Consider the following 27,587-nt stretch of genomic DNA (forward strand, 5'->3'; position numbering starts at 1 on the left):
TTTCCCAAACAAAATGTGAAGCAGTTTTATTGTACTCGTAATCGATCATCTACATCCACATTACGCCTTCAACTTTAGCAGATTTACATTAACAGACATACGAACTAAGCTATACAAGATTCGGATAAAGCGTTTCAAGCATATGACTATGGGCATATGGGTATTGTACAAACATACAAACGATATATACGATACATACAACTATATCTAAGAACTAACGCGGAAACGGAAGTGTTAGAGTTTTCGCCGAAAGATTGAGGAGTAGAAGATGTGCCCTAAATGAATACGAAAGACAGAATAATTGGGTCCTATAAGAAGAGCTTGACGAGGGCATAAAGCGCCCAGCCGGCTAACGCGTAGAAAACAGCCAGTGTCGTATAATGCAGCACCTTCAATCTGAAAAGATAAATTATTTATTAATATTCGTTAGGAAGGTAGGAAGGGATGCTAAATACCTTTCGTAGCGCTTGATGGACTCTGGAATGTTGCTGGGATCATCCTTGACCACATACAACCGCAGTCCGTAGAGACTGACCCTAAACAGATTTGTCCAGTCAAGATCGCGCATATCGAAGGCGAAAAGCCTTTTGTCCCGATCGTCCAGCTTTTCTGTGAGTTTCCTTACATTGTCATTGTCAAAGCGGAATTCGTTCGAACTGAAGTACTTGAGGACGTTGCTGAGCTTGTGGATCTTGCGGTAGATCTTCATCATTCTGTGGGAACACCAAGGAGTTTACAAGGGTTTCCTTAAACCAAATCTTATGCAGACCCACCTGGGCTTCTTGCCAATTATCACCATGATGGCGTCCATGACCAGAGCGGGCAATGTGTGGTACAGGAAGCACAGGATGTGGTACTGCCACATGTGCGGCACGATGGTGAATCGCGGATACCAGATGGACTTCCGCATCGGTATGTCACAGCCGTACTCGAAGCCATCCTCCATGTAGCGCCTCCAGGTGACCATGTTCTCCTTATCCGGAACATAGTTGTAGATCGGAGGCGTTTCATATCTGCATGGAAATAGTTTCAGTAATTTTTAAAGATAGAATCGAGTAGTATAGCTTACTTATTCCGGGCTATGTCCCATGCACTGGCCAGAAGTGCATTCACGCACATATCCACCGGAACGATGTGTGCCATATTGTCCATGTCGCCGGTGAAGACTCGAAGAACTCCGGATCCGATTCCCACAATTACGCCACAAGGACCGTACATGTTGTCAATCCAGCCAGTCACCGGTTCGCGGTATGTGGTAATCACTGTGAATGTATTCGTTAAACTTAGTTTACTACTCTTCCAGTTTATTTTAATTACTGTCACATGGCCAAAACATTTCCTACAGCAAAAAAGCGAACCGTTTTAGACAACTGGGAACCTCTTCTATCGATCCATGTCACCCACTTGAGGACCCAACAAAATTTAATTTTTTTCAATTTTTTGCATTTTTTGTCACTATTTTTCTTGCTAGAGTTAAAAAACTGATATTTTCAGGTGAAAAATCTCACCTACGGTTGAAAGGTAGACTGTTTTACTGGGAACCTCATCCAAAGTATATATACCACTTTTTAGACGATTTAAATTTTTGATTGAGTTTTACATTTTTTAGCGGATACCCCTACATTTTTTTGCAGTGCAGATCGACTGGAAATTTTACTGCAAATGTCATCATTCCATATTCTAACCATTATTTCCCAACCTCTTCAAAAAAACTATACTTCTTGAGGGCTTTTTGCGTAATTGAACAGTAATATAATGTTTACCAATGCCCGGTCTGAAGATGGTGACTGGCAGGTTCTGGGCGCTCTGCTGCACAACGTTCTCGGCCAGGACTTTGGTGAAGGTGTACGTGTTTGGATAGCCCTTGATGATGGTTGGGGTCAGAGTGTTCAGGGTGTGCTCGTCGAGGCACTCGCTCAGCTTGAAGGCGTTCTCGCCGGACATCGTGCCGCTGTAGAACTTCTCCTGGATGTGGCGCATGTTGCAGTGCGCAAATGCTGTGGAGACGTGGACCAGGGCCTGGAAAGGATTGAGGACAAGTAAATTAATCAAAAAAATACCTGAAAACGAATCAAAGTAAATTGAACTCCGAACGCACCTTCAGGTTGACAATCTCTTTGGCCAGCTTGATGATTTCCTTGGTGCCGTGCACGTTGATGGCGATGGCCATTTTGAGCTTCTCGTCGAAGCGAACTGTGGCTGCGCTGTGCAGGACGATGTTGACGTTCTCCAGGATGGTCTCGCGCTCGTCGGCGGAGATTCCCAGTCCAGGAAGCGAGCAGTCCCCGCTGATGATGCTGATCTGGCAGCGGTACTTGGGGTTAACCTGCTTCATCTTGGCGAAGACCTGCGAGAAGATAAACAAATCAATTGAGAAGTTCCATAATTAGGGGACTTAGGGCACTTACCGGGTCATTAAACAGATCCTCGATGCGGGCGAACGCATCCTTGCCCTTCTTGGTGCGTATCAGCAAATAGATTTGTCCCACCTCCGTGACGCGCAACAATTTCTCGATGATAACTGGGAACACGAGACACGAGAGACGAGAAGTGATGGCGAGGGAAGGTAAATAAGTGGCCGGGATTCGAGTCACGTACTGGGAGTCGAGTGGAACTTACTTTTGCCGAAGAATCCTGTGCCGCCAGTGAGGAAGACGCCCTTGTCCTTATAGAACATTTGCATGGGCGACTCGTCTGGGGAAGAGATCAATGCAAACAGTCATTAAACAATTAGCCAATTTGATGCGCATCATTGGTGGTGGGCTCAGCAGAACCACCCACCACCCACCTAGCAGCCCCCATCCATTCCACTTGTTTGCTCAGTTCGCTTCGGTTTGGTTTGTTTGCCACCAACTTGAAGCCCCGTCACGAATTTAAATGCGCATCAAATGCCACTTGAATTGCGCATAATTCACGCCACACACAGCCGGATAGACAGAGGGACTGCGGGACTGCGGGACTGTGGGACGGACGCACAGCCGGAGCCACAGACACTCGGCATAGTTGGGAGGGCACGAGGTTGCCTCCTGGCTGCATTTTTGCCAAAGTGCCAAAACGGCAACAACACTTGACGTTTCAACGCCGCCTGCCAATGGGCTTTGCCCCCGGAATAACGCCACCCCTTCACCCCCGCACCGCCTACTCCAGCCTCGCCCACTGCCACCCCTTCGGAGGCCATCCATCTCTGCCCACATTGTTGTTTGCGGCATCGGTTGCCGTTGCCTGCCACTTGCTGGGCCACTCATAAATATTTGCAAGTTAGCAGCTCGTCGAGCCATTCATCTATTGTCTAAAACGCACACACGCCCAAAATACCCGCACACGCACAGTTGCATATGTTACACGTGTATTGCTTGCTCAACTGAGAGAAAAGTGGTGGTAGGAAGTTTTAAACTGTCAGAATTTGTGAGAATTTAAAAACTGGAATAGTATTCTACAGGTTATTGTTTGCAGATAGCTATTGATAAAATCTAAAGTTTGAAAAGGGAAATAAATTTAAAGAAAATATTTGAAATAGCTATTAAGATCTAAATTATACATTTCCCTACTTTCATTCTTCTTGTGCCAATTTAAGTTGCATTCTCCCAGTGCCCCACTGTCCACATTCCTCAATTGAATGGCATTTCATCTTGAGATGGCTCGCCTCGCCTTAGCCTTCTTCAACTCGAGCTGCCTAATTGCCAATCGTGGCGTAAATCACTGTCAGTCGGAGAACAGGGCCCCCCTGGTTTTTTTTCTTTTACTGCTGCCTAATTGCCAATCGTCGGCGTAAATCACTGTCAGTCGGAGAACAGGGACACACACACACACACACACACACACATACACACAAATACAGTGACACAGAGGCGACACCCATGCACAATTGCCACTTGATAATTGCATAATAAATGCAACATTGCCGAGGAGGATGTGCCGCCGGCCCTTCATCCGCTGCCGGCTGAAGCATAACAAACACATTCATTCAAACACAACTTGACACCTAGAGCCGACACCGTCTACAGCTCCTGTCCGAAGGCAGCTCCCCACCACCACCGGCTAACCAGCATCGGAGGCACCACCCAACCCCACCTCCTTGGAGCGAATTCCTGGCCCGAGGCCGCACTCAACCACAAGCACTTGGCTGGCTCACTCAAATGTTTTGTTTACCTATGCTAATTGGCTTAAATGCAACTCGAGCGCACTTCTCGCCGCCTCGCGCCCGCCCGAAAACCTTAAGCTGAAAGCGTGTGGATCCCCCTCCCCAACCCCCACCTGCGAAAACCCCTTGGAAAGACAGCTCTCAACCGCCCAACCACCTAACAGCCCAACCACCCAACCACCCGACCGCCAACCACCCGGGCCATCATTGTTCCGTGGACGCAGCGAAATTGAGCCTCACTTGGAGTGACTCGAGTGGGAGTTGGAGTGCGGCGTTTAAAGCTTTTCGAGCGCTTTGGGGCATTTGTTCAACGCTAACTCCAACACCAACAGAGGCATCCCGCCCCGCCCCCGCCCCTCCAGATCCACCAAAAAAGCGCGGCAGAAGCACCAGGAACACCACCAGCAGCGTCACCAGAAACAACAGCGGGGGCTCCCACTCCGAGTGAATTGTCAACAATTGTTGTTAGCTCTTCGGATTCTGTGGGCGGCAGACAAAAGTCTGTCACATAATTTGTCAATTTCAACAAATTTTTGTTTTAGCTTCCCCCCTCTGCCCCCTCTGACACCCCTCCCACTCCCCCTCCCCTCAGATGCTCCCTCGGGCAGAAAAGCCCGCTAATGTAATATTTCACATAAATGCCTTTTATTTTTCCTGGTTTGTGGCGGGCTTTTGCGTGGTGCGGTACTTGATCTCGGCTCGGATTTTTGTTTGCATTTCGACTGGTTACCGGTTACTGGTTTTGGTTTTCTGGTCACTGGTCTCTGGTCTCTGGTTACTCACCCTTCACGTCGTTTATGAGCTGACAATGATCTTCCAGCGTCTTCATGCCGTTCATGATGTTCATTATTTTGGGATCATCCATCTTGGCCAGGTGAGGTTCCTAATTATCTGTAGGAAGAGAAAAAACACAAAGCATTTTTGTAAATAAATCAGGGAGTTCTGTTAAGACAGTATATAATATCAAGGCACTGGCTTACAGAGTGCTAATTTAGACATGTAATTTGAACAATCGACACAAACTTCAACAGTTTGCAACTACTGCCATTAAATGAATGAGCTCGCTAATCACTCGCCGAATCGTAAACCGCTTAGCTGCACAAGCAGTCCGCTTAAAGCCACAATTTATAGCGAGAAGAATGGAAATCACATTCCCTTTTGGCGACACAGATAATCCCTTAATTGAATATCTGGACACCATTCAGCTGGCCGCCCCAGCAGAACTTTCGGAAATTATTCCTTTAATTCGAGCCAGATGAATGGGAAGCGAAAACCATAAAGCCAATTACAACAGCCCCAGAGCGGTAGCCATGCGACTGTTTCTTGGCTACTAAAAATCAAATGTATATAAGTAAATTTCGCTCCAGTAAAGCTCGAAATTTAATTAAAACTTTGTTCCTTGCTGGCAGACCAGAGGCGGCGACGGCAAAGGGATAGATTCGCAGGACGAGCACTGAAATTCCTAATGAAGTGCCAGACGCACCTGTTGACACAGGCCAAAAACACGAACGAATAACAAACCGGGCAGATATGAAACCGAACCCGAACGAGAGTCAAACTCAACTCGAATAAAATTTAATAAAATTCAAATTTTCGAAAGCAACTCCGGCGTGGAATGAGGTGAATGAAACTATGCAAAAGTTGCGATAACAAATGAATTACAGAATTTTCGAACTCGTTTAGTTTACCTCAAAGTGTGCGGCGAATTAAAGCAAAATTTGAGCTGCGTTCGTGTTTTAAATGCGTTTAAACTCGTTTGCGTCACAGCAGTCTGGCCAGTCTGCTACTTAAACTCATATATTTTATTCCGATTTGATTTCAATTCGAGAGTCCAATGTCAGTCGATGGCAGTTCGATGACGCCTGGAAATTCGGTTCAAATGCACACCACGCCGAAACCTTGGTTGGCTCGTACTAATAGTAATAATTGCAGGCTGTCCGGCATTAACAAAGGCTCCGGTCAATTGAATTAAGTTCTCCGCATACCCGGAGTCGAGAAATCCGGGCCAGAGCTCAAAAGAAAACGTCAAAGTAATCAACGCTCAGGGGGCATTGTTAAAAAGTGAGATATCTCCACCCACAAAAGCTGTGGGAGCAGAACAAACACCAAGTACAGTGCGTTTCGCAACTGAATTCCTTGGGTTTAATTTAAGTCCCAACAGGTATTTAAGGTCAGTAATCGGTGGCTATAATTAACCCGCCTTTATTGGAATCATTTTCGGAGTAAGCCAGCCGAGCAAATTAGCTATGTAAATAGGGAAAATGAGTTAACAGCAGTATTTAGAATAATTGCGCCATAACTTCGGTCAGTTATTTTCGCAATTCAAGTAATGGATATTGCTTTCGCTTTTCCTATACAGAGTATAGGCAGCGATGTTATAGAATATCTGAATGTTTATTTATTGACGTAGTTAATTTAAATATATTCACGATATTGTGGGAAATTATCTTATTCAGCCATTTTTAGCTTGGCGATATTAATTTAAATAATAAAATAATCCGAAAGCCTTACTCCTTCGATCAATGCTGTCTGGATGCGAGTGGAAAAGCAACAATGGGGGAAAACCAACAAAGGGAGCCGAAAATAAAAGCAAAGGGCTGGAAAAGCGACCGCGACAGCTCGAATTCGATATGAAAACGAATATTAAACAATTTCGCGTAAGTCAAAGTCTCGCACAATTAACCCATATTTGGCGTGTTTGCGAATGGAAACCCAGTTCCATTACCCGCTCCCCACTTGCCATTCCCCAATCCCCAATCCCCATTCTGCATTCCCCACTCCCCATCCCTCCAGTTTCGCTACCCGCTTTCCATTCGCATGCAGTTTCTGTGGCCGCGGGGTGTTGGATTTCACACCAATTGAGGAGCTTTTGCTCCACTCGCGCTTGGCTCGGCGTTCACTCAGTCGGATGAGTGACGAAAGCAGCGCAGTGCAATCGAATGACAGACGTCGGGGATTCCCCGGGGCGAGCAGGGACACTTAGTTAGCCGGGCAGCCTGCCAGCCAGCTTCGTCCGACTGACTGGATCTAAAGTTCCCCGCTCCCAACCTCGCCATCTCCCCCCTTCCGAAACTCATCCAAAAGCCTGGCTAGCCGGCTAACTGGCAGTGCGGCCAAAAAGCCACTGCAGCTGATTGCACCACGTTGGCGACCACAGAGCCACCGTTGCCAGCGAGGAGTCCATCTGGCCCCATGAGTCCACCAGTCCACCAGTCCTGCAGTCCATCCGTCCGAAAGGCTCAGAAAGGTACTCGTTCTGTACGCACTGAATGAACTTCTGTTGCAGGAAGCATAAAGGGGAAAGGATAACGTGGCGTGGGGCAGGGGAAGGGGGAGGTAAAGGGGGAGGGGTGCGACTTTGTAGACGAATTTATACATTGTTTAAGTATCAGCCGCAGATACTTCCCCCAATCCTCCACCTTGCCGCCGCCCGCGCTGTCCACTCAGTTGTCGACACCGAAACTCCATCGTCAATGCACATCGAAGCGCAGCTAATTGAAACAGTTCGGCACAGTGGGCCCAAATAGCGAAGAAAGTATACAAACCTTAGAGGTATTTGATAATACTTAACATGAAATGAGTTAACAAATCTACTTTCATTGAAAATAACATTTTGAATGCAGTTCTTTTGAGGATTCAACCACCAACTTTTTTTAGGTACAACACTTTGGCAATAAACTCCAGAAATATAGTTCTGCAGATATTTACCTACGTTGCGGAGAGGCATTCACACACTGTTTAACCACTGTGTGCCTCGATCTGGCGGTGTTGCCGCTTTTGGTACTTCTTTTACTTTGGGCGCTTGTTTGCGTGCGGTGCACCAGACTGCCGGCAGTTGTTGCTACTGCTGCTGCTGCTGCTGTGGCAGCAACAACAACTGCACAAAAACTTTTCGGGGAACAATGGGCCGAAAAACAAAAGTATGAACCACAACAATAACAACTGCAGCTGGGGCAGGGGCAGCGGGGCAGGGGCAGAGGCAGAATCAGCACTCTTAGCAGTGCAACAACATGGCACATTGCACCGGCAGCGAACAAAGAAAACAGCGCGGGCAACAGCAAACAAAAAATCAGCGACTGCACCACTTCGTCCATTTCCATGGAACAGCTCTCTGTTCGCACCACCCGAATGCGAATCGAAAATTATATCCGAGGCCCTTTTCCCCATTTTCCTCGCCTTTTCCCGAACTCTTTTGACGAGACTCGTTCGCTTTGAATTTTATTTAATGCTTTTGTAATAAAGTGTAAAATGGTGGAAAAGTGCAAACAACGGCGCGAAGTGCAGTGGGGGAAATGGGGGGATGTGGTGCATAATATCGGCGGCATCATCATCAGCGGCCAACATCGTTAGCAGGACGAAAAGGTCCTGCAGGAGGGGCGGAATAAGTAAGAACTGCGGCCAACACCAGTGGCCACATTAAAAGAAGAAGAAATAATTAACAGCAACAGTTTGAAAGTCCATAAAATGGGAATGGTCGCTCGACCATTGGCGTCGTGTGGAGTCGGCCAGGAATCAGGAGTCACTCCACCCACCACCCACCATCCACCACCCACAATATCCACAATCCCACCCACTTCAAGCATCCAGCATCCAGCATCCGCCTCATTGGCATCGCCATTACCAGTGGTGCAGACGCCATCGCCATCGCCATCGCAACCACCACGACCGCCGCATGTGCCATACAACTTCCGACTTCCGCTGGCTTTGGCCTGTCTGAGAGTCCGGACTATAGTGCAATATATACAGATATATATGTGTATATGTATATATATGCATAGGTATCGCTGCATCGTGCCTTCCTTACGTGCCATACCCTTTTCGGGCGAGTGGCCGTGACTGTGCAATCGATTTGGCCGCATCCCCACGTAATCGCTGCCAACCCGTGACAATGCAAATAGTTTGGAGAGCAAACACGCTGTTCCAGCGATTCTGCTTATATAATTACTGCAAGCGCTGATTATATCGGATAACACATTCAATTACTTTGCACAGCACTCCGATAGCGAAACTAAAAGGTATTGTAATTGTTTTGAATGCTGCCAGTCGGATTGCCACAAAGGTCCATTTGAATGACTATCGTTTGTTGACATCTACTTTGAATTCCACATTTAATTTATTCCCAGATAAAAAGTAAATATATGACAAGAATTTACGAAGCTCTTAGAATTGGTAATTTAATGTTTACTCTTTCATCGCTTACTATAGGGTGTCTGAAGTTCGGTGAAATGCGATGGGCGACTCGGCCGATTTCATTCCTTGCCATTTGTTAATGCCGCTGTTGTTGCCTTTGCCGTTGTCACTGGGTTGACACACAAGCAGAGAGTCGGTGCGAAAAATGTTCGTTAAATCTATTAAAAGATAATTACGTGAAGACAAATGGGCGGCAGGAGCTCCGCGGGAGTCCTCGAGCATCCTTGTGCCGGGCATCCTATCCAGTGGCACTGCGCTGTCCGTATACGTGTCCGTATAACTGTCCGTTCGCGGGACACGGGACTCGGGACTGCGGGATGCGAACTCCTGACTACGGACTCTGCGGTAGCCACGTCCATACATATGTACGCTATTATTATTCGAGTTCGTTGATACGATAACGCTAATGGATATGGATATTGATTATAGTTTTTATGTCGCTTATGCATCGCTGCCGTTGTGGCTTCCCGCCGGTCGGCGTCCCCCTTCGGTTTTCCTCCTTTTCCATCTCGAATCTCGCATTTCCCATCTGCCCGGCTCCATTTCCCCGGCCACTCGAAGCCGGCGGTAATGATAATTTTGATTATATTGATGCGTCGTTTTATGAGCCGCAGTGGTATTGAAATTGAGTGGTCTGTGACAGGGTCTAGTTTATGGCGAGTGGCATAATGGCAGCCGATTCCAATTAACAGCTGCTCAAATGAATCTCTCCGCCGGGATCTAATGAAAGGAGCCTTCTTTCGGACCCATTAAGCCGTAACCAAGGGGTTTCCCCGTTCTCGGCACCGACCTTTGGACAATGTGTGTGTGGTTGGGCACTTTGTGGGTCGCCGGTTGGAACTGCAGTCGATGGGAACTGCGGAGTTAGCTATTGTCGCGTCGTCTTAACGACTTTATCCGACGTCCGACGTCCGATGTTTGCACTGAGCACACTGCAGTTTCCCCTCTCCAGCTTCTGGAAAATGCTAATTACACGTATCTTCCAGCAGAACGTGTGCGAACTCGCAATATCCAATTACGAGTCTTACACAAGTGACAAACATTTGCGGCAATTAAATTAATGAAACTTGGCGGGGCTACGTGTCTCGGATCTTGTAGAGATACCTCTGAGACTTCGGATATATTCGAGTGCTATCAGTGGATATCTTTACGGTCGGGAGCTGCGCATGCGTCACAATCGAGTGGAGCCTCCGCTGCATTCCAGTTCCCTCCGAATGCGAGGTAACCAAACCCCAGCCACACCTGAGCTGTCGGGCAATTCGAGCGTTTAACCAAATAGTTTCGGTTATGGCTGTGTGGCTGCCTAGAGCGTTTAGGTATTGGCCAGGCAAATATTGCCAAGCAATTGCCTCATATTCGCATTTTCGCATGGCCATAACAGCAATCAAAGCCAAATTGAATAGGCAAATTACCAGTATTCATCCGCACGCAACCGGAGCTGGCACCCAATGATGGTCCGAGGAGCTTTGTGAAATGTAACCAATAAAAGGGGTTTAAGTGCAATGAAATCGGAGTTTGACCCTCGGAGACAGGCTGACAGTACCTCAAAACCGAACAGTTTATTAAATTGCCAAAAATACCATTAAGGCTTTCACAGTTGGCTGAGCTTGCTTGTTCGTATTTTAAAATATGAAATAGTCAGTTAGCCGGTCCAACGGAATGCAAGTAATCATAACTAATAAGTAGAAGGTTTACTCCTGAAATTTTTACCCATTTTTGCACATGTTCGTAAGTTTACTGCCCCCAACTTTAACTTAAAATTCATAACAATAGGGGTCAAAGCAGTTTAATGTGCAGCTCGATTAATTGAATTCTCATTAATTAAACATTCATTGATTTTTATTGTGATTTATTTTAATTTGATTGTTTTCATGCTCGATAATTAATACACAGGCCCGATTTAAAATGTTCACGAAACGAATAAAGAATAAAGCCTCGGCGAACAGTTTCTAAACCAATTTTAATTGTTTGTTGCGCCTCTATTACACCTGTTTATTTATGGCCAATTTTTCAAATCTAAGCGCACACCGATTTAACCGAATGCATACATAAACGCACACGTTTACAAATTGTAATTACATAATTCGCTCATTATCAATGACAACAACAACAATTGCAGCAACACGACATTACAAAATCGACAAGAAAAAAAATAAAACAAAAAAGCATAACGAATGCGAGAGGGCGAATAAGAAATATAAATAAATTAAATGCGCTCCGCTATAATTTATATTAATTAATCGGTTTACTTTTTTTTTCTATAGCTATTTTGCTGCTGCCATAATCGGGGAAATCACGGCAAAAATCAATGCAACAACAATCGCTGGCTTGTAATGCACAAACGATGCAAAAAATTTAGTATAAAAACAAATTTATGCGCTAATAAATAAGCAAACATTTAAATCGTTTTCAATTGCTATCTCTATTTCTATCTCCCTCCCTCCTTGACTTTTTCTCCCTCTCACTGCCGCGATTTGTGTAATTTATAATTGAATGTAATTTGGAATTTTTTGGTTTGGCGCATACATATAAATTAAGTATGATATTTTCCAATTAAACTAAAACAAAGGATGGCAAACTTCAAACTTATGTAAACAGTAGTCGCAAATGGAAAGTAGTGCTGAAAATTAGGGCGAAGAGTTACCCATTAACCTAATTTATTAAGATAAAATCAAACAATACAATGGGCTAAATACTTTCTGTTTACCCCTTGATTGCAATGTATTTAAACCAATTAAGTTGTTAAGCAGAATTAAACAGAGTCCCTTCTTCGGCAATATCCAATTCCCTAAAGGGTATCAAGGGAGTGGGAAGTCATAATGGAAATTCTTTGCAAATTGAAATTGCAGCCTCTCGAGCTTCGAGTGGCATGCGGCAGGGCCGGAACTAAAGTGAGGGGGGCGTGGCAAGGACTCCGCTCACTTGAAGGCTTGGGGGACACAACTGGGAGGCCGGGGTAAACGGTTAAGAAATCACGTCATAAACGCGACGAGCACGAATTATTTACAAAGCACGCGAAAGCCTAAAAGAAGGCCCTCCCCAATAAAATAACAATAAACTATGCTCCATGGCCCGGCTGAAGGGCAGTGGGTGGTTGATGGGTGGTTGGTGGCTTGTAGGTGGTTGGTGGGTGGTTCGGATGGCCATAAAAACAAAGCAACAAAAGCAGGGCCAACAACAAGCCACAGTGGCATAAACAATTGTGTTACAAATACGACTACAAATGCATAAAGCAGCGCCCGAGTTGGCTAAAAGGAATTCAGTCGGCAGCATCACCAACAACAACAATAACAACAGCAACTACAGAACGGAGCAACAAATGTCGTCTCTTATAGACGATTATTTATTGTTAACGATTTATATTTGTTGTTTGTGCCGCCGCCGCTGCTGGAAAAGCTCACATTTCAAAGCTGCGTCCCTCGTACGTGCGAATGTGTGAGTGCCGGCCCCAGATTGCAAGCCATTCGCTCCTCCCCCTTTTCCCCCTCTCCCCCCTCTTCCCCTTCTTGCCCTTTCGTCCTGGCCCAAACGATTGAGCCTGATTGCCGGCTCAAGTGTCGGTCGCGTCACACAGGGCGTATGCGTGTCGAGCGGGCGTGGATTCGAGGATATGACTGTGGCATGATGGCCAAGTAGCAGGGCTGTGGGTGTGGCACGGCGTCTTAGAGCTGAGCACTTGGTCGTTGCCAACAAGGCAATCATTTTTTAATATTCTGTGCCACCCAGAACCGTCGAGGGTGCTTTGCGGATTCTCGACTCTTGTTACCAACGTTTCGGGAGCACTGTAGGGTCAAAGTAAAATGTACTTTTATTGTTATGTAATCTTTTTCTGAAGCGTTCTTTATCTGGATCTCATCGAAATACATTTTACAAAGAGTATTTTCTGTTAATTGCAAGTGCTTCTTGATTGTGCGTTATTTCACTTATTCTTTGAATACATTATAAAGTCCTGTATTTTCTATTTAACTTTCCATTTCATTTCGAAAATCTTATGGAGGGTATTGAACCCTTCATGGGTTGAATCCCAGACTGATCGCCACCACGGGCATCTCTGGCTACGATGGCCATCAGGCGCAAGTGGCACAGTTACAGCTCGCTTTCCCACTATCCCACTTTCCCGCTTTCCCACACGTCGCGGGGCACATTCTTCTTCGTCAAGTGCACGGCATGTTTGACAGCAATGAGTGCTTAACACGTACGAGGGCTTTTGTTCGATATTCACTGATGATGATGCTGTTCTGTTGCTCTTGTTGTTGCTGTTGCTTTTGCTGTTGGTGTTGCTCATTTGCCACTTTATCTTGGCATTGTGCATGTTATTTACTGTTGCCTCACGAGCTTCCTCCTCCTTTGTGCCCGGACCCATTGTATCTGCGGACTGTCAAAGTATCTGTATCCGAATCCGAATCTTCAGCTGTACTCTTATCCGTATCTCAGTGCGTGCACATTGTCTTCTCTGTGTGGGTGTGACAAATTTTCGTAGGAAATCATTTGCTATGCTCTGTTAAACGATGACTTCTTTCTCAGTCGCTTTGTGTGACGCCCAATTCATTGAGTCCACTGCCTGCGGCTTTGGCCTGGTTACCCCATCCAGGGCATCCATTGGAAAACCCCGAATAAACCAATTTGGGAGGAGCAAGTCGGAACAAGACCGAGACGAAGAACAATACCCGACCCACCGACCCACCCACCCACCAACCCACCGACCCACTGACCCACACAAAGTGGCACAAAGATGTTTTACGAGTGTACTGTTGTTGTAGCAATTTGTTCATTACTTTTTATCACTTGTCGAGGGGTGACCTTTGCCCTCCGAGCGAAATTGTTGCCCCTTTTTTTGGAACCGAGTTTCCTTTTCTTTTTTGTCTGCTGCTCATCCATTGTCTTCCAACTGTGATTTCCCCATTGTTAATTCCCCCGATTGGCAATGTTGTATTTATTGTTTATGTGGCTGCTGCACCCACGGCACGGGTCAGTTAAATACCAACAGCAAGAGCAAATCGCAAACATTGCGAAATTGTGTCTGGTCGTGGCCACAAGCAGTTTCCCCCAACCCAAACATATAATTATGTCCGAGTAATGCGGCGGATAACACTAGCCCACACATGCACTCAACCCGACAACCCGGCAACCTCAAGCCTAGACCATGCCACGCCCACAAATCGCCCGAGGGCCAAATGTATTTTCCCTCATTTTTATGCTGCCCACAAATTGCATTCAATTTATTTCGCTTGTTGCAAATCAAAAATCTCCATAAAGCAAAATGTTTCCTCCGCAATGTTTGCGGACTGCATAAAAATGTTTAACATCGCATAAAAGTTATTACTTCATTTATTTCAAATGCAAACATTGTTCTCAAACGAATCCGTTTTGCAAAGTTACGGTCGGAATGGGACGTACATTTGTTTATTGCATTTAAATTGAGTATATTTCCAGGGATCTCGTGGATTTGCAGGGGCAAATGCGAAGGGATTGGCGAATTTTAGGAACTTACGGCCAGGTAATTTGGTTCTTCCGCAACTTTTTAATGCCTTTTAAATGGGCTTTCAGTGTAGGCTAATTAAAATTTATAAAATTATTATCAGTTGATGTAATTAAATCAATGTTGGCTGCAAGCTTTGAGGTGTTGTTACAAACCTCTATTTATTGTACTACGTTTTTGTGGCATATTGAACTGTAATAGAAAACATACATTCGTTGCAAGCAACAGCTCACAAACAGTTCCATCTTGATTTAATAAATTTGAAAGGGCTTTTTGCCACCACAAAAAGAGGTAAACGAAAAATGTGGCAAATGAAATGGAAATTGTGTGCGTATTAGGTACATCAAGTGGCAGCTTTTGTTTATAGCCAGCCACTTCAAAGCCATCTGCATTCCGGAATCTCTATTGTAACTTAATCAACCTCTGCATGCGGTAAGAAAAGGGAAAAGGGGCAGAAATGTGACCTGGGTGAAAGGAAGACATAGTGTTTTTTTCAATCGCAACGCCGTAATCAAAAACAATTTCAAGGGTCTCAGATCAGATCAGTGTAAAGCCAGGGCTTGTGTTTTTTATTTTTAATAAATACTTAAGCATAAACCGGATATTTCAATATCCTGCCCACTGGCGCTACCGCACACTACTATCCAGGCTCTGCTATATAATCGGACACACACACACACACCAACCCATAGGCGAGTGTGCGGACAGGGTAAGAACGGAAAATGCTCTGGCGTATTTGCATAAGAAAAACTAAGTTGAACCAAAATCAATGATTGTACACTACCCACGCCACGCCCCCGAATTCCTTGACCCCTCCCCCGGCCCCTTTTCCAGGGTCCTGCGATGAAACAGTAGACGAAGGATAAAAGGAGGCGGAGTCGGAGGGCCGGTCGCTTTCATATTATTACTTTATGGTTGCCTCCAGTTATGCATACTATAACCATAAATATGCTCCAATGGAGCCAAAGTCAGCCGGCAACAAAATCAGAGCGGAGCGGAAAATAACAACAATAGCAGCAGGATAATATTTTGTGTTTGTATTAATGCAGCCCGCATACATATTTATACTATAACTCAGAACAATAAATAGTAAAAGCTGGATTATGATTAAATCGATTACATGGGGAGCTAACGTTGGCCAAACGTTCGCTACGCTCTAAATGCGACTGTGTGTGTATGTGTGTGTGCGCCTGCATTACGCCCACCGATGTGCCACGCCCACAGGCACGCTGCTTTATAGGATGCTAGCCGGAGAAAATCCGAAAAAAAGCGTAGGGGAAACGCAATCGAAATAAAGAAGTAAACAAGGAACCCATAAAAATGAGTCTATGACGGGATACATATTCATAAATGCAAACAAATTTCGGTGTGTAACTGTGGTAGTTTGTGTGTGTGTTTGAGTCTCTGTATGTGTGTGGGGGGGGGGGGTCAGCCGAGCACACAGATACAAAATAAATACGCAGCACTCGGTTTTCATAACTGAATTGCATGCCCGATTGAATGACGAATGGAAATTGAATGAATCCCCCAGCCAAATGCAATCGAAGATGGGAATGGAAATGGACACAGCGCCCAGGTCCTTCCGCTCCCCCTCCCGCTTGCCCTTTGGTCCTGCGCCCTTGGCGACCGTTTAAAGCCGATATATTAACTTTATCCCCACTCAACCTTTATGCCCGACCGCCATAAATGCGATTTTAAAGCCATCGAGTATTCAGATCCGCAACAGAGTGAATTTTTGAAGAGCCGTCGAAGGACTGCTGATGAGCACTTCAGCCAGAGGTAAAAACTTGCTATGAAACCGATTAATTCTCAGCTGGATGCTAAAGTTAATGGCTGCAATATGATTATGATTCCGTTTCAGCAAAATTAACTAGATAGCCATCTTAATTCGGAAAGCGAATTCGTGCTAATTGAAATGTTGCATGCGCAAAAGCTCAAACCGAATGTGCGATATCATAAACATATTTACAGTGTTAAATAAAGTTTATTGAATGACAAAATGCGGGGAAATAAAATGGAGAACAGCCACTCATTTAAATCTATTAATTGGTTTATTTGGCTTGGAGTGAAAAAGCTTATATGACTGCTGCAATAATATTAAATTGAATTGAGTGAGCTAACATGTCATAATGGTGATAAAAGTCATTACACAGTTTACAAAATAAAAGAGAGAAGTTCTTAAGATTAAATAGTCTGAATGCTAACTAGTTAAACTTACTTCCGCTTCAACTTGAAGGTCTAACCCAATTTGTTTGCTGTGATGACTCGATAATTCAAACCATATAGTAATCATTCATTGTAAATATTTCCACTGGCAAGATCATTGACCAAATCTCACAACTCGAAAACCCCCTCGAATATTCGCAGACAGCGTCTAAATGGATGCAACCTCTACGGGGACCTCTAATCACTCCCAATGTTCTCAATGTTCGCAGATGCAAACAAACCAAACCTGCCTCAAAAGACGATAAAAACGCGTAATCACAAGCGGATGGAGAACGTGACGGGGACTTGGACTTGGACAGGTGTTAATTGAAGCGAGGCGATTCAAGAGCAAGAGCAGCTGAGTTCAATGCTAAGGCACTTAACAGTTGTTAATTGCAGACACTCCCGTGCAGCAGTTTGTTGGCGAGTTGGCCATTAATAGAATCCCGGACAAGAATTTACCAATTAAAAGTCATGATCAACTAGTTAATCATCATCCGCAGTTAGTCAGCAGCCCAGTAAGTCATTACCGACTTCATCATCATCATTATCATCGTCATCATCATCATCTTTATCGACGGATAGTCGATGTTGTCGTTGTCGTTGTCGTTTCGGTTGCTAACTTTTCGCACTTGGCCAAACTTCCGCTGAAGGCGAACCGAAACTTTCATTGAACAAGAGACTTCGGAATCGACTCGGGGCGAGTTGAAAAACTTCAATTAGCATTAATCTTGTTGACAAAATTTGTTTGTGCAAATCAACAGAACAACATTAGCAGCGGCGACGAGAAATAACAAGAGATTTAAATGCAAAAACAGTTTGTCAGCGCGTGTGCACATAAATATTTTTAGAATGCCCGATGCCATTAAAGCCCGGTCCAGATTCTTGTCTTAGTGAACTCGGCCCTGCCCTTCCAGCAGCCTTTCACTTAATTCAAACCCACAGCAAACCTCCAATGGGCATCGCACACATCCTGCAGCTCCCTCCGGTTTTCCTTTTTGTTTTTCCTTGCGGTCCTCGCAGCCCTCTTTGATTTTATGATTTTCCATCATGACGGCAATATCGTATGTCTGCATGCATTATTTCCGATACCCTAAGCAGGGTTTGCTCGGATTTTTCATTTAAGAGGTAATTACAAAGCGAAACTCTTCTTAATAATTTTGCTTTATAAGGTCACGGTCGAAGTTATAAAAAACCTACAGCTGTATCATTATTTTACGTTAACAATACAACAAAACAAATTAAATAAAACACCAATTATAAATTTAACATCTCAACCATAATAAAGAAAGCAAAAAGCTGTAATTCTGAACGTACATACGAGTATATGTCAAGAAAAAAAGAAACTGGTTTGCTTTCGTCGGTTCTTGACTCCATTTGGTATTTTTAATCTTAGTCACTGTTGACGTATAAACATTTCAAATTGTATATATAAACCTTTGTTTGAGGAGCTCGAAATTGTTTGCCTTAGCACCCCGAATATTCTTTCCCCATATCTCCTTCTAAATAGACAAAAACAAGATGGTCAGGATTATTGATTAGGGTATTGCAACCTTCGACCCGCAAGGAGCGGCACTTCGCTCTACTTTTTTCTTGCTCTTATTTTGTTCCGTTTTATATTATTATTTTATTCCAGCTTCTTTTTGCGGCTGCTCGTGGTGGACCCGAGGCACTTTGCATACCGATATGATCGGCATGTTATCCATTTCGACCACGGCTTTGGCTTTGGCCCTGGCTTTGGCACTACTTGGCGATGGCTTCGGCCCCGGGGGCTTGCATTTCCCCGGCAACCGGTTGAGCGGTTCAGGGTTCAGCGGTTCTGGCCCTTGTTCTGGCCACTGGCCGCTGGCCACCCGAAATCGATGCAACTGGGCCAAAGGCAGCGGTCGTGTAATGGCTTAATCGCTCGCATGCATCAATTATGACGAACTAAGGGCGTTAGTTTCCATGTGTGAATGGAAAGTTAATTTAGGGCAATCGCTCGACCGTCGCACTAATCAATAGTCGGACATCACCTTGCCAGCCAATGTTCGATCCCATCCTAGAGGTCATGCTCGATATGGCAATTAAAGTGGCCACTAAACTGGCGAATTAGCCAAGTGTTAATTGCAGGAAGTAAGCGGCAGGGAAGGTGTATTTACTTTAAGTACTGTTCACTACAGATTCGTGGCTTTGGGATTACCTAGGTTTTCAGATTCGAATATTTAATTGTACGTTTATCATGTGAGGTTCGGGTGGAGGTTCAGCAGCAATCAAATCAGTTTTCCGCTTAGTTTCGTTTCAAATCGTACGAGTATATCGAATTAAACCAATTTGTGACGAGTAGCTTGGAGTGTAATGAATACGTTGCTGCCATTTAATCACCCCTTTCTTCAGGAAGATATATCGAGTTGCTCGCTGAGTGGTTTAGTACACCCGATGGGCTTTCTACGCCCACTTCCATTTTTATGCGCATTTTTCGATCCGACACGAAGGTCGCCCAGCAAATGCTGTCACGTAAAGTGTGGAAAAAGCCGGGAGATTTCGAAACTGGGACTGGGTCGCAATTGGTAACCGCGGCACAGGAACAAACCCGCGCACACGTCGCGTTTCGTCGCTGGATTTTGGGTGCGTAATGCATAACAATGTCGCCAGTCGCGAATCGAAACCAATTCGAATTGGGATCGAATCGAAATCGGAGTCACAGTCGGATTCGGAATAGGAATAGGAATCGGAATCGAACGGGTTCACGCCAGATCGGTGGGCAGACTATATGGCACGTATGCGGAACCGTTAGACCCCGGTCGCTGGGCTTATTTTCACTGGGCGGGTTCCCCTTAACGTCTTCAAGTTGCCATGAGAATCTGGTTAAGGGGCCCCAGCACCAGCACCAGCACCACACCTCCGAGCAAACAACTTTTATTTTCACATCTATCTGCTAGATGCCACGTACAAGTGGCCAGCGTACGTGCGTTATGATATTTTAAACAAATATTTAAAACAAATTACCAAAGCACAAAAGTCGGAGGCAAATGTGTGTGAGCTGCCAAGGAGCTGGGCAACAGTGGTCTGGGATCTGGGGAAATCGGAAGAGGAACAGGATAGTTTGAATAATAGCTCACTAAGCGGAATTGCAAACCAAAAAAGATAATCTAAGGTCCGACTACTCACAACATACTAATGGCCAATAAACATTTTTAAGTATCTAGCTGTCGTAATAAACAATATTAGTCTCTTAAAATGGCAAAGCTATAACTAAGGTGTCGAAAAATAAGGAAATAGGTATTTTCCCAGCTTAATTTATTTTTAAGCTCGAAATGCCGTAAACATTGTAATACTTTCAAACAAAAACATATAATAATTGAACATTTCATTGATGATATTGGCAACCACTGTTCGTGGCATTCGATTCATTTATAAGCGGAAAGTTGTTGGTTACTTGTTGGCTTTTAGTTAGTATCTCCGGCCCCCTCCGCCCCTTTTCATTCATATTTTGCCTCTTGTTGGCCAGATAGTTACTTTTGGTCACTGTGGCCAAAACAGAAACGCGCAAAGCTTTGGCTTAGAAGTGAGGAGGCAATCCGAAAGTGAGACGGCGGTCAATGGTGGCCAGTGCGTATTTAAAAAAACAGAAGAGGGGGGTTTGGGGGCCACTGGCCCTCGAGTTGTGCAAACAAACCGAAAATCCCCCGCAAAGTGAGGCAGCAGTGTAAGAGCCACACGTTTTGTGCGCTCCACGTACGAGTATCTATGCATCTGCGAGATACAAATAGCAAGTGCCCGAAGTTGGGACTGCGTATGTGGAATCTGGGACTCGGGATCGCTAGGCCAGTTTATCAACGTCTGGAAACTTGTCCCGTTCCCCGGGTGGCGAGCACCGCCGAACCGCACCGCCTCCTGACCGACCACAAATGCGAGCATGTGCCCCACCGCCTGTCAGAGGAGCCTGCCGCTGTCGGATTGGCAACGTTTCGTGGGGCTGCTGAAATTATGTCAAACCTGTTTGATTGAAACACTGAAAATTGTCTGCAAATTGTTTTTTTACAGCAGTGCCCAGTGTGGTGCAACCGCGGGGGGAGGTGCAAAAGTGGGTGGGAGGGGATGGCGACTGCGACTGGCCGCCCGTACGTAACCAATTCGAGCCGATTGCTCTAATGCTGGCTCATTACAAATGCACAACATCAACATTAACGGCGACGGCAACAACAGAGGATGTCGGCTTTTCTACGATTTTCGAATTATTTTTGACATAATACAAAAGTGTGTGGCTCGCGGCGAAATTGGGTTGCGATGCGGTTTGGTTCATAGGAAGTGTCCACTGACTTATTCGATTTCTGTAATTGGGTGATTGCATTTGGGCGTTACGCAACGGCAATAGAAATCAGAAATAGTTAAATTGCCATCGATTGTTCGATTGGCAACATGCATATAGTACATATATATGTATTTCAAAAAGCTGCATTCAGCTGGCTGAACAATCTGCTCGGGTTACCCGGCTGAAATTCAAGCATTCAAAGAAATTCCGGATTTATTTATTTACAATGCATTTTAAAAACGCCCCGCCAAAGAAGCTTCAGTTGCAATTTTGTGTGTGTGCGTATGTGTCTGTGTGTGTGTGTGTGTGCGAGTGGCCGAAAAGCAATCGAATGGGAGGGAAACACACATACATATGTTTCGGTGTGGTGTATATATATTAAATGAATGCAAACTGCATAAATGCTTCCTGAATCGAATTTAATTGTATCTGGTGTCTATGCACCCGTATCCGTATCCGTATCATCTGTATCTGCATCTGCCGCGCTATCTGCACTTGCAACTGTGCAACAGTGCAACTGTAACCGTAAAGCTATATGTATCCGATTCCGCCGGTGAGCGATGTTGTCTATCCATCTCGACGCACTCCTCCCATCGCCACGCCCCTCTGCGGCTTTTTGGTTTAATTGGCTGCGGGATATTCCATGTGATTACTTAATGAGCCCCAACTTATGTTTACTACGCGAAACATTGGTTCGCTCCGGTCGGTTCGGCGTACAAAAGTTAAAAGGTTAACAGAAGCTGCGGAGCGGGGGAGCGGGAGGGGGGTTGAAATAAAACAGCGAATACAAAAAAAATGCAAAACGATTCCACAACAGAGCAGAACAGAACAGAACAGAACAACAGAAGGGGCGTGGCACGTAGTTTATTATTCAATTATGCATTCATTAAGGCACATAATTAATAATTCAATTAAAGGTAGCACTGCGTAGTGCATCAATTTGCGGCAGTGTTTCCCTTATTACCCGCTTTCACGCACTGCGGCTCGCATTCCGGCGGGTTCCACTCCGTGACCCAGTGGGCCACCTACGGGTTGAGGCTCCGGCGGGTGAAGGGTTCCGCTCGATCGCCGCTCGAGGAAGTTGCCGGCAACCCGAGCCACTGGCTGCGGCATGCGTGACTTCCGATTCCGATTGGCATCGAGCACCGACTCTCACAGTTTATTGCCTGCCAAATGATGCAAATCATCGTTCGATATCTGCGGCTGCAAGATGACTGGCCAGAATTCGGGCGAAGTATTGTAGCATTCCACTCCACGAACCAGGCCTCAATTGCAATAATTCAATTAGTCTGGGAACACAAAGTCATCACTGGTTGCATTTACGGAAATCAAACACTAATTGTCGGGTTTTGAAATGACTATATTATGTTAATCAAAGCCGAAAAGCAGATAAGTATTTATTAAGTTAAGCTGAATGAATGAATTCTTTGGCAGCTCATGTCTTTAAGTTTAAACCTGCCTAACTGGACCCGAACCACCCAAGCGGGGAATAAAGGTCAAGAGGCGCTGTCGAAAGCCCCCAAATAAGTGCCAGCAAGTGGCCGTCCTAAGCCAACTCTTCTAAGGCCTTCGCCGTCGTCTCTGGGCCAAACTCTAATTTATGTGTTTATGGCACATTACATTCAAGACAATTCACTTGCTTTACAACCTGTTGGAGTAAGTCTTTTACGGCCCCATCAGCAGGAGATCAAAGCCAGGCCATGGTAATGACCCAGTTGCCTGCGCCGGCCAACCTTTTAGCCGGGCTGCGACCATTTCGTAGCGACATGCATAATTAAAAGGCCGTTACAGGACGCACATGGCCAGGGTTTATGCCTAAACGGCCGTGCCGCAGTTATGGGCCCGCTCTTAATTGGGCCGAAAGCGTTGACAAACAGCTAAGTGAATTGGCCACTTGGCGGGCAGGGTTTCGGCCACGTTCACGTTCAATGCCTGGCTGACCTTTCAGTCGCCAGTGGTGAAGCGAAGATTCTGAGAGAAGCAGAAAGCCTTGCCCAAACCCAGTCCGAACCGAGTCGCGGTATCGGCCCAAGCTCAGGCTCAAGGCGGTCAGGTGCATTTATCGCAATTAAACACTTGTTGCTGCCAAAGCCGAAGCGAAGCTGCCACCGCAAAAACAACGCCACATCTAACAAGAAGCGAGGCAAGATTAATACGTGTATTACGGCCGGGCCACGATTCGACAATTCAACCAGTCGCAGCTAAAATATACACAGAGAGAAACACACTTAAGCCAGCAAAATGAAATCTTTCAAGGCTTTCAAGAATAGAATGTTGTAATCTGATTAAATATCAAAACAATTATCTTTCCACTCCTACTCTAAAGACTCGAAAGAAAATAACATTTCGATGATGCTACTTTTTTATCCGTGTAGCAAATAGCGATTTGCCTAGAATGCGACAACCGCCGGGCCCCAAATAAAAAGCCAAAGTGCTGACCTTGTCAGTGGCTACTACTGCCAACACCACCACTTTTGCAATCGATTGCACTGCTGAATCTCGAGTGGTTTTCCTTGTGTTTGATTTTTCAATTTTTGCAGCACAAAGCGAGCACACAATCGCATTCGGTCGAGGAACGACTTGAATTTGCCTGGAAAACGAGTGAAATTCAATTGATGGCATTAGCCACCGATTTATTTGCGTTCTCCGCGTGCTGAATACATTTTGCATAACTGTTGATGGATTTTGTAAGCCCAGCTAATATTGTTGCAGACATCAAACACTCCGAAAGGGAATTGCGATTTCCATTGAGTAAATTCATATAGAGTTGGGTGTAACATTACCTCATTAGAAGGAGAGTTCAACATTTTTTCGTTAATAGTCAAACCCACTAAACTCAAATCAACTGTCTGTCTGCTAGTCACAATGAGCGAACCAAACTGTCGGAATTTTAAAATTGTGTATGGCAGCGCTCGTTAAATAAGTAATAGCAGTAATATGAACCATATCAGTAGAGTTATGTTCTCTGCGAAGCAGAATTACACTAATTAAATGAGCATGCAGAATTTAATACGACAATGTGTAGATGAACGAGGGTGGGGTGGTGTTTGGAATTCGGGATAAGTGTTGGCTTTAATAAGTATATAACTGTCGCCATAATTATATAGATTTCTATGAGGCTCTTATTTACTCAAAGTAATTACACAGAATTAAGATTGATTGCTCAAGAATTTGTGGTATGTGTCTGCATAAAAAAAGAATAAGAAAAAATCTTAGTCAGAAATGTGTACCATACAATTCTTGTTGGATACAAGTGCCTATCACACCTGAAATTTATTTAGCATCACGGCAAAGGACAGTTCGCGGAATTAATGGTAGGGGAAATGTGCAAACACTTGGGAAACAAGCTCCGACTCAATGAAAACATCACTCAGCGGAGCTGGCTACTAAGCAAAACAAAGATGTTCCCAATTGGATTCATGGCCAGGCGGTCGCCGAGTTATTTATGCATATTTTACACGCCCGGCAAATGCTGGCAAAGAGCGTCTTGGCTGCTAATTTGCAGCAGAGAAGCAGCAGCAGAAGCGGCACTCGCACATTTATCGATTGCAAATCAATTTCGTGCAATTGCACACCTCACGTAATGCTGGCAGCCCCTCTTGGCCAGGTCGAAAGCAGGGGCTCTGGCTTCGGCGGCAATGCATCGCTGCCGGATTACCCCTCGATTAATGCTGCTTGCATACAAATTGGCGCATTTGCGTTCGCCTTCACCTGGTGGGCAGGTGGGCCAGGGGGCCCGAGACGTATCCACAAGATACAGATACAGATACAGATATAGATACTGAGGCAGACACGCGCCTGCACTCGTTAGCCAGAGTCTGGGGCACTTGGCTCCTTCGGCATTCGCAAGGCAACTGGCGCAATTGCATAAACAACAGAATGAGAACAGCGGGGCGCGAAATGAAAACTGCGCAAAGTGCGAGATATAAATTACACGCGAATTCCGCCTGCGATTCTCGCATGCAAAATACATTGTCGAACTGTCTTCCGGCCAATCCTAATCAGGATGACTGGCCCAGTGCCAGTCAGCCGGCAAATCCCATCCAGTATCCACCATCTCACATCCCGTTTATCCCGGAAAAAGGCGAAAAACGAAGCGAGGTGACAACATAAGCAGACTTTTCGCGGGATTTGTCAAATATTTGCGCTACGCTGCACTCATCCAAAAAAAAAAGATGAAAAAAGGGAGGAAGGAGCAGCCGAAACTGCAGCGTTGGATCCCAAAACCCCAGATCCCCAAAACCCACCAAAAAACCCCACTTTTTGTGTGCGCTTTCACGCCTCTCGCAAGGCGGGCAAACTTTTATTATTATTTCATTTTTTGCCCGCCTCGCAAGTTCAAAAAGTTTAATGCTATTTGACTTTGATTCAATGTTTGCATTGTGCCCGGGCACATCATCGATTATTTTCCACTTGACGCCCCCCGTCGGCCCACTGGTGCCACTGGGGCCACTGGGCCACCCACTCGTCCTCGGATGCGAGTTGTTTGTGGTGGACAAATGAAATATGTTCGGCCGAATCAAAAAGCCCTGGCTCTGACAACGCCGAGTACGAGTATTTTGATAAATTGCGAATTAATTGAATAGCTGTGACATGAAGCTTAGCACTATTTTTTCGCTCAATAATTAAAGAGTTGTCGGTCTCTCGGTTTTTCCCTGCAAACTGCCCACATAGTCGAATCTAGAAACTTTAATTGCCGCCGTGATATGACATCCCCGAAAGTCATTAATTGTCGGCAGTTGGAATTCAATTTTGAAGTCTTTATTGCTCGAGCACGAATCGCAAGGTAAACAAAATTTCATCACCATTTTAATTTGGCCAATAAAGATATTTCCAATTAAATTCCTCTAAAATCTCTTCATTTTTTAATGCGTAACTTAAATCTTTCTTAACATCAAAAGAAATCTGTTAAATTGTGACCAAAATGGCACACTTCTGACCAATTAGGTTAATGCCGCCTACATCGACAACTCAATAATTGATCATTGTATGCATTTTAAACCGTTTTAAATTCTGGCCATAAACATGCATAATAAAGCCCTAAAGCCATTTCGCTGAAAGCTCTTTAAAATATTTTAAATATTTAACTTGAACAATTTGAAAACACTTGCCATTTCGTTTATTTAGCATTTAAGCTCAATCGTTGTTCGTCTCAATTTGGCAAGAAAAGGGTTGACTTTAAATGTAATATTCAAGTAGTAGCTTAAATTCATTGTAATCTTTATTACTCTAACTGACCTCATCCGAACAGAAAATGTTGAGCCCAAGTGTCAGGAGATTATTAAATCTTCCAAATTAGTGACGTGCTAACTGGACATCCAAACATGAGCTTGAGTACTGATCCAGTTATAAATGTTTTTCCCAATCTAATCAATTATTTTTTTTTTTTTGGTGGGTTTGCCCACATGCAAACCCGTTTGAAATAACAAAGACCACGAGGTAATATAATAATCCGAGTGGCGATTATCGATTCTTTGGCAGCCGTAACTCTCGTTGCAATGGCAAAACAATGAATTATTTCCCAATTGCTGTTTTGTTTGTGTACGAAATTTGGGAAATTCAATGAAATTTCACACATTTTTTCGTGAATGCCTGTGTGTTAGCAATGAGCTTTTCGACGGCCCCTCCTGGACCTGCGGAGCGAATCCAACTCGTTTCGTTTCGGGTAGTTTTTAGAAAGCCACTTCGGTTGCCGTGTACGTAATGGCAGCGTACATTTGTCATACGATTACCGGAGCACCGGGCCAGATTGGCCATAATCCCATGTAATTCAAAACTCACCGATTTGCTGGCTGCACAGAAACAGATCCCACGCCCACGGATTGGATGCGGTGCGGCTTTCGACAAATGTTTGGCTAATTGCAGGGCCCGATAATCCGCCACGCGAAGGGATGTACCAAAGCTGCCAGTCTCGGGGCTTCCTTTGTATCGAGTGGCCACTTTCGATACGTACTGTACTGTATACTCTTTACGCGCTTTTAAGGCGGCACGCAATGTTGCACAAGCGGCTCGAAAAGAGCGATTCCAAAACAGTTGCAACAGGTTGCGGCAGGGAGCGCTCCGCGATCCGATCCGAATCGATACGAAACCGAGTGCAGTGGAGTCCCGAGTTGGAAATTGGCTTTTTCGAGACAAGACGATCGCGAGCGTTACGCGTTTCAGAACCGCGCTGCCAGGCAGACGAAAACAGACTCAGCTCGAGCGCGACTTGCAAAAACCACAACACCTGACTGACGTCGGCGGCTCAGTGGCTCACTGGCTCAGTGGCTCAGTGACTG

At 45.1% G+C, this 27,587-nt stretch overlaps 1 protein-coding gene across 1 annotated transcript; it reads right to left on the reverse strand.

Moving 5' to 3' along the window:
• On the reverse strand, nucleotides 1-27,505 carry LOC108097695 (fatty acyl-CoA reductase wat). The gene is made up of 10 exons (XM_017200166.2): nucleotides 27,091-27,505; nucleotides 4,925-5,032; nucleotides 2,620-2,694; nucleotides 2,409-2,521; nucleotides 2,099-2,347; nucleotides 1,764-2,019; nucleotides 1,070-1,262; nucleotides 774-1,013; nucleotides 456-713; nucleotides 1-396 (listed from the first exon to the last, which is right to left on the reverse strand). The coding sequence occupies exons 2-10, from the start codon at nucleotides 5,004-5,006 to the stop codon at nucleotides 309-311; spliced, it is 1,554 nt and encodes a 517-aa protein (XP_017055655.1). The 5' UTR covers nucleotides 5,007-5,032; nucleotides 27,091-27,505; the 3' UTR covers nucleotides 1-308.
• Between the last annotated feature and the right edge of the window lie 82 nt (nucleotides 27,506-27,587).

Source organism: Drosophila ficusphila, unplaced genomic scaffold (assembly GCF_018152265.1).
Source record: "Drosophila ficusphila isolate 14025-0441.05 unplaced genomic scaffold, ASM1815226v1 contig_791, whole genome shotgun sequence".
Taxonomy (NCBI): Eukaryota; Metazoa; Arthropoda; class Insecta; order Diptera; family Drosophilidae; genus Drosophila; species Drosophila ficusphila.

What these genes read in the sequence shown, in the direction of transcription:
- LOC108097695 (XM_017200166.2), bottom strand. Translation starts at nt 5,006, where the DNA reads ATGGATGATCCCAAAATAATGAACATCATGAACGGCATGAAGACGCTG. An exon ending in CACAGGATTCTTCGGCAAAA is followed by an intron (nt 2,522 to 2,619) that starts GTAAGTTCCACT and finishes TCGTGTTCCCAG; the next exon opens with TTATCATCGAGAAATTGTTG. An exon ending in ATAATTGGCAAGAAGCCCAG is followed by an intron (nt 714 to 773) that starts GTGGGTCTGCAT and finishes GTGTTCCCACAG; the next exon opens with AATGATGAAGATCTACCGCA.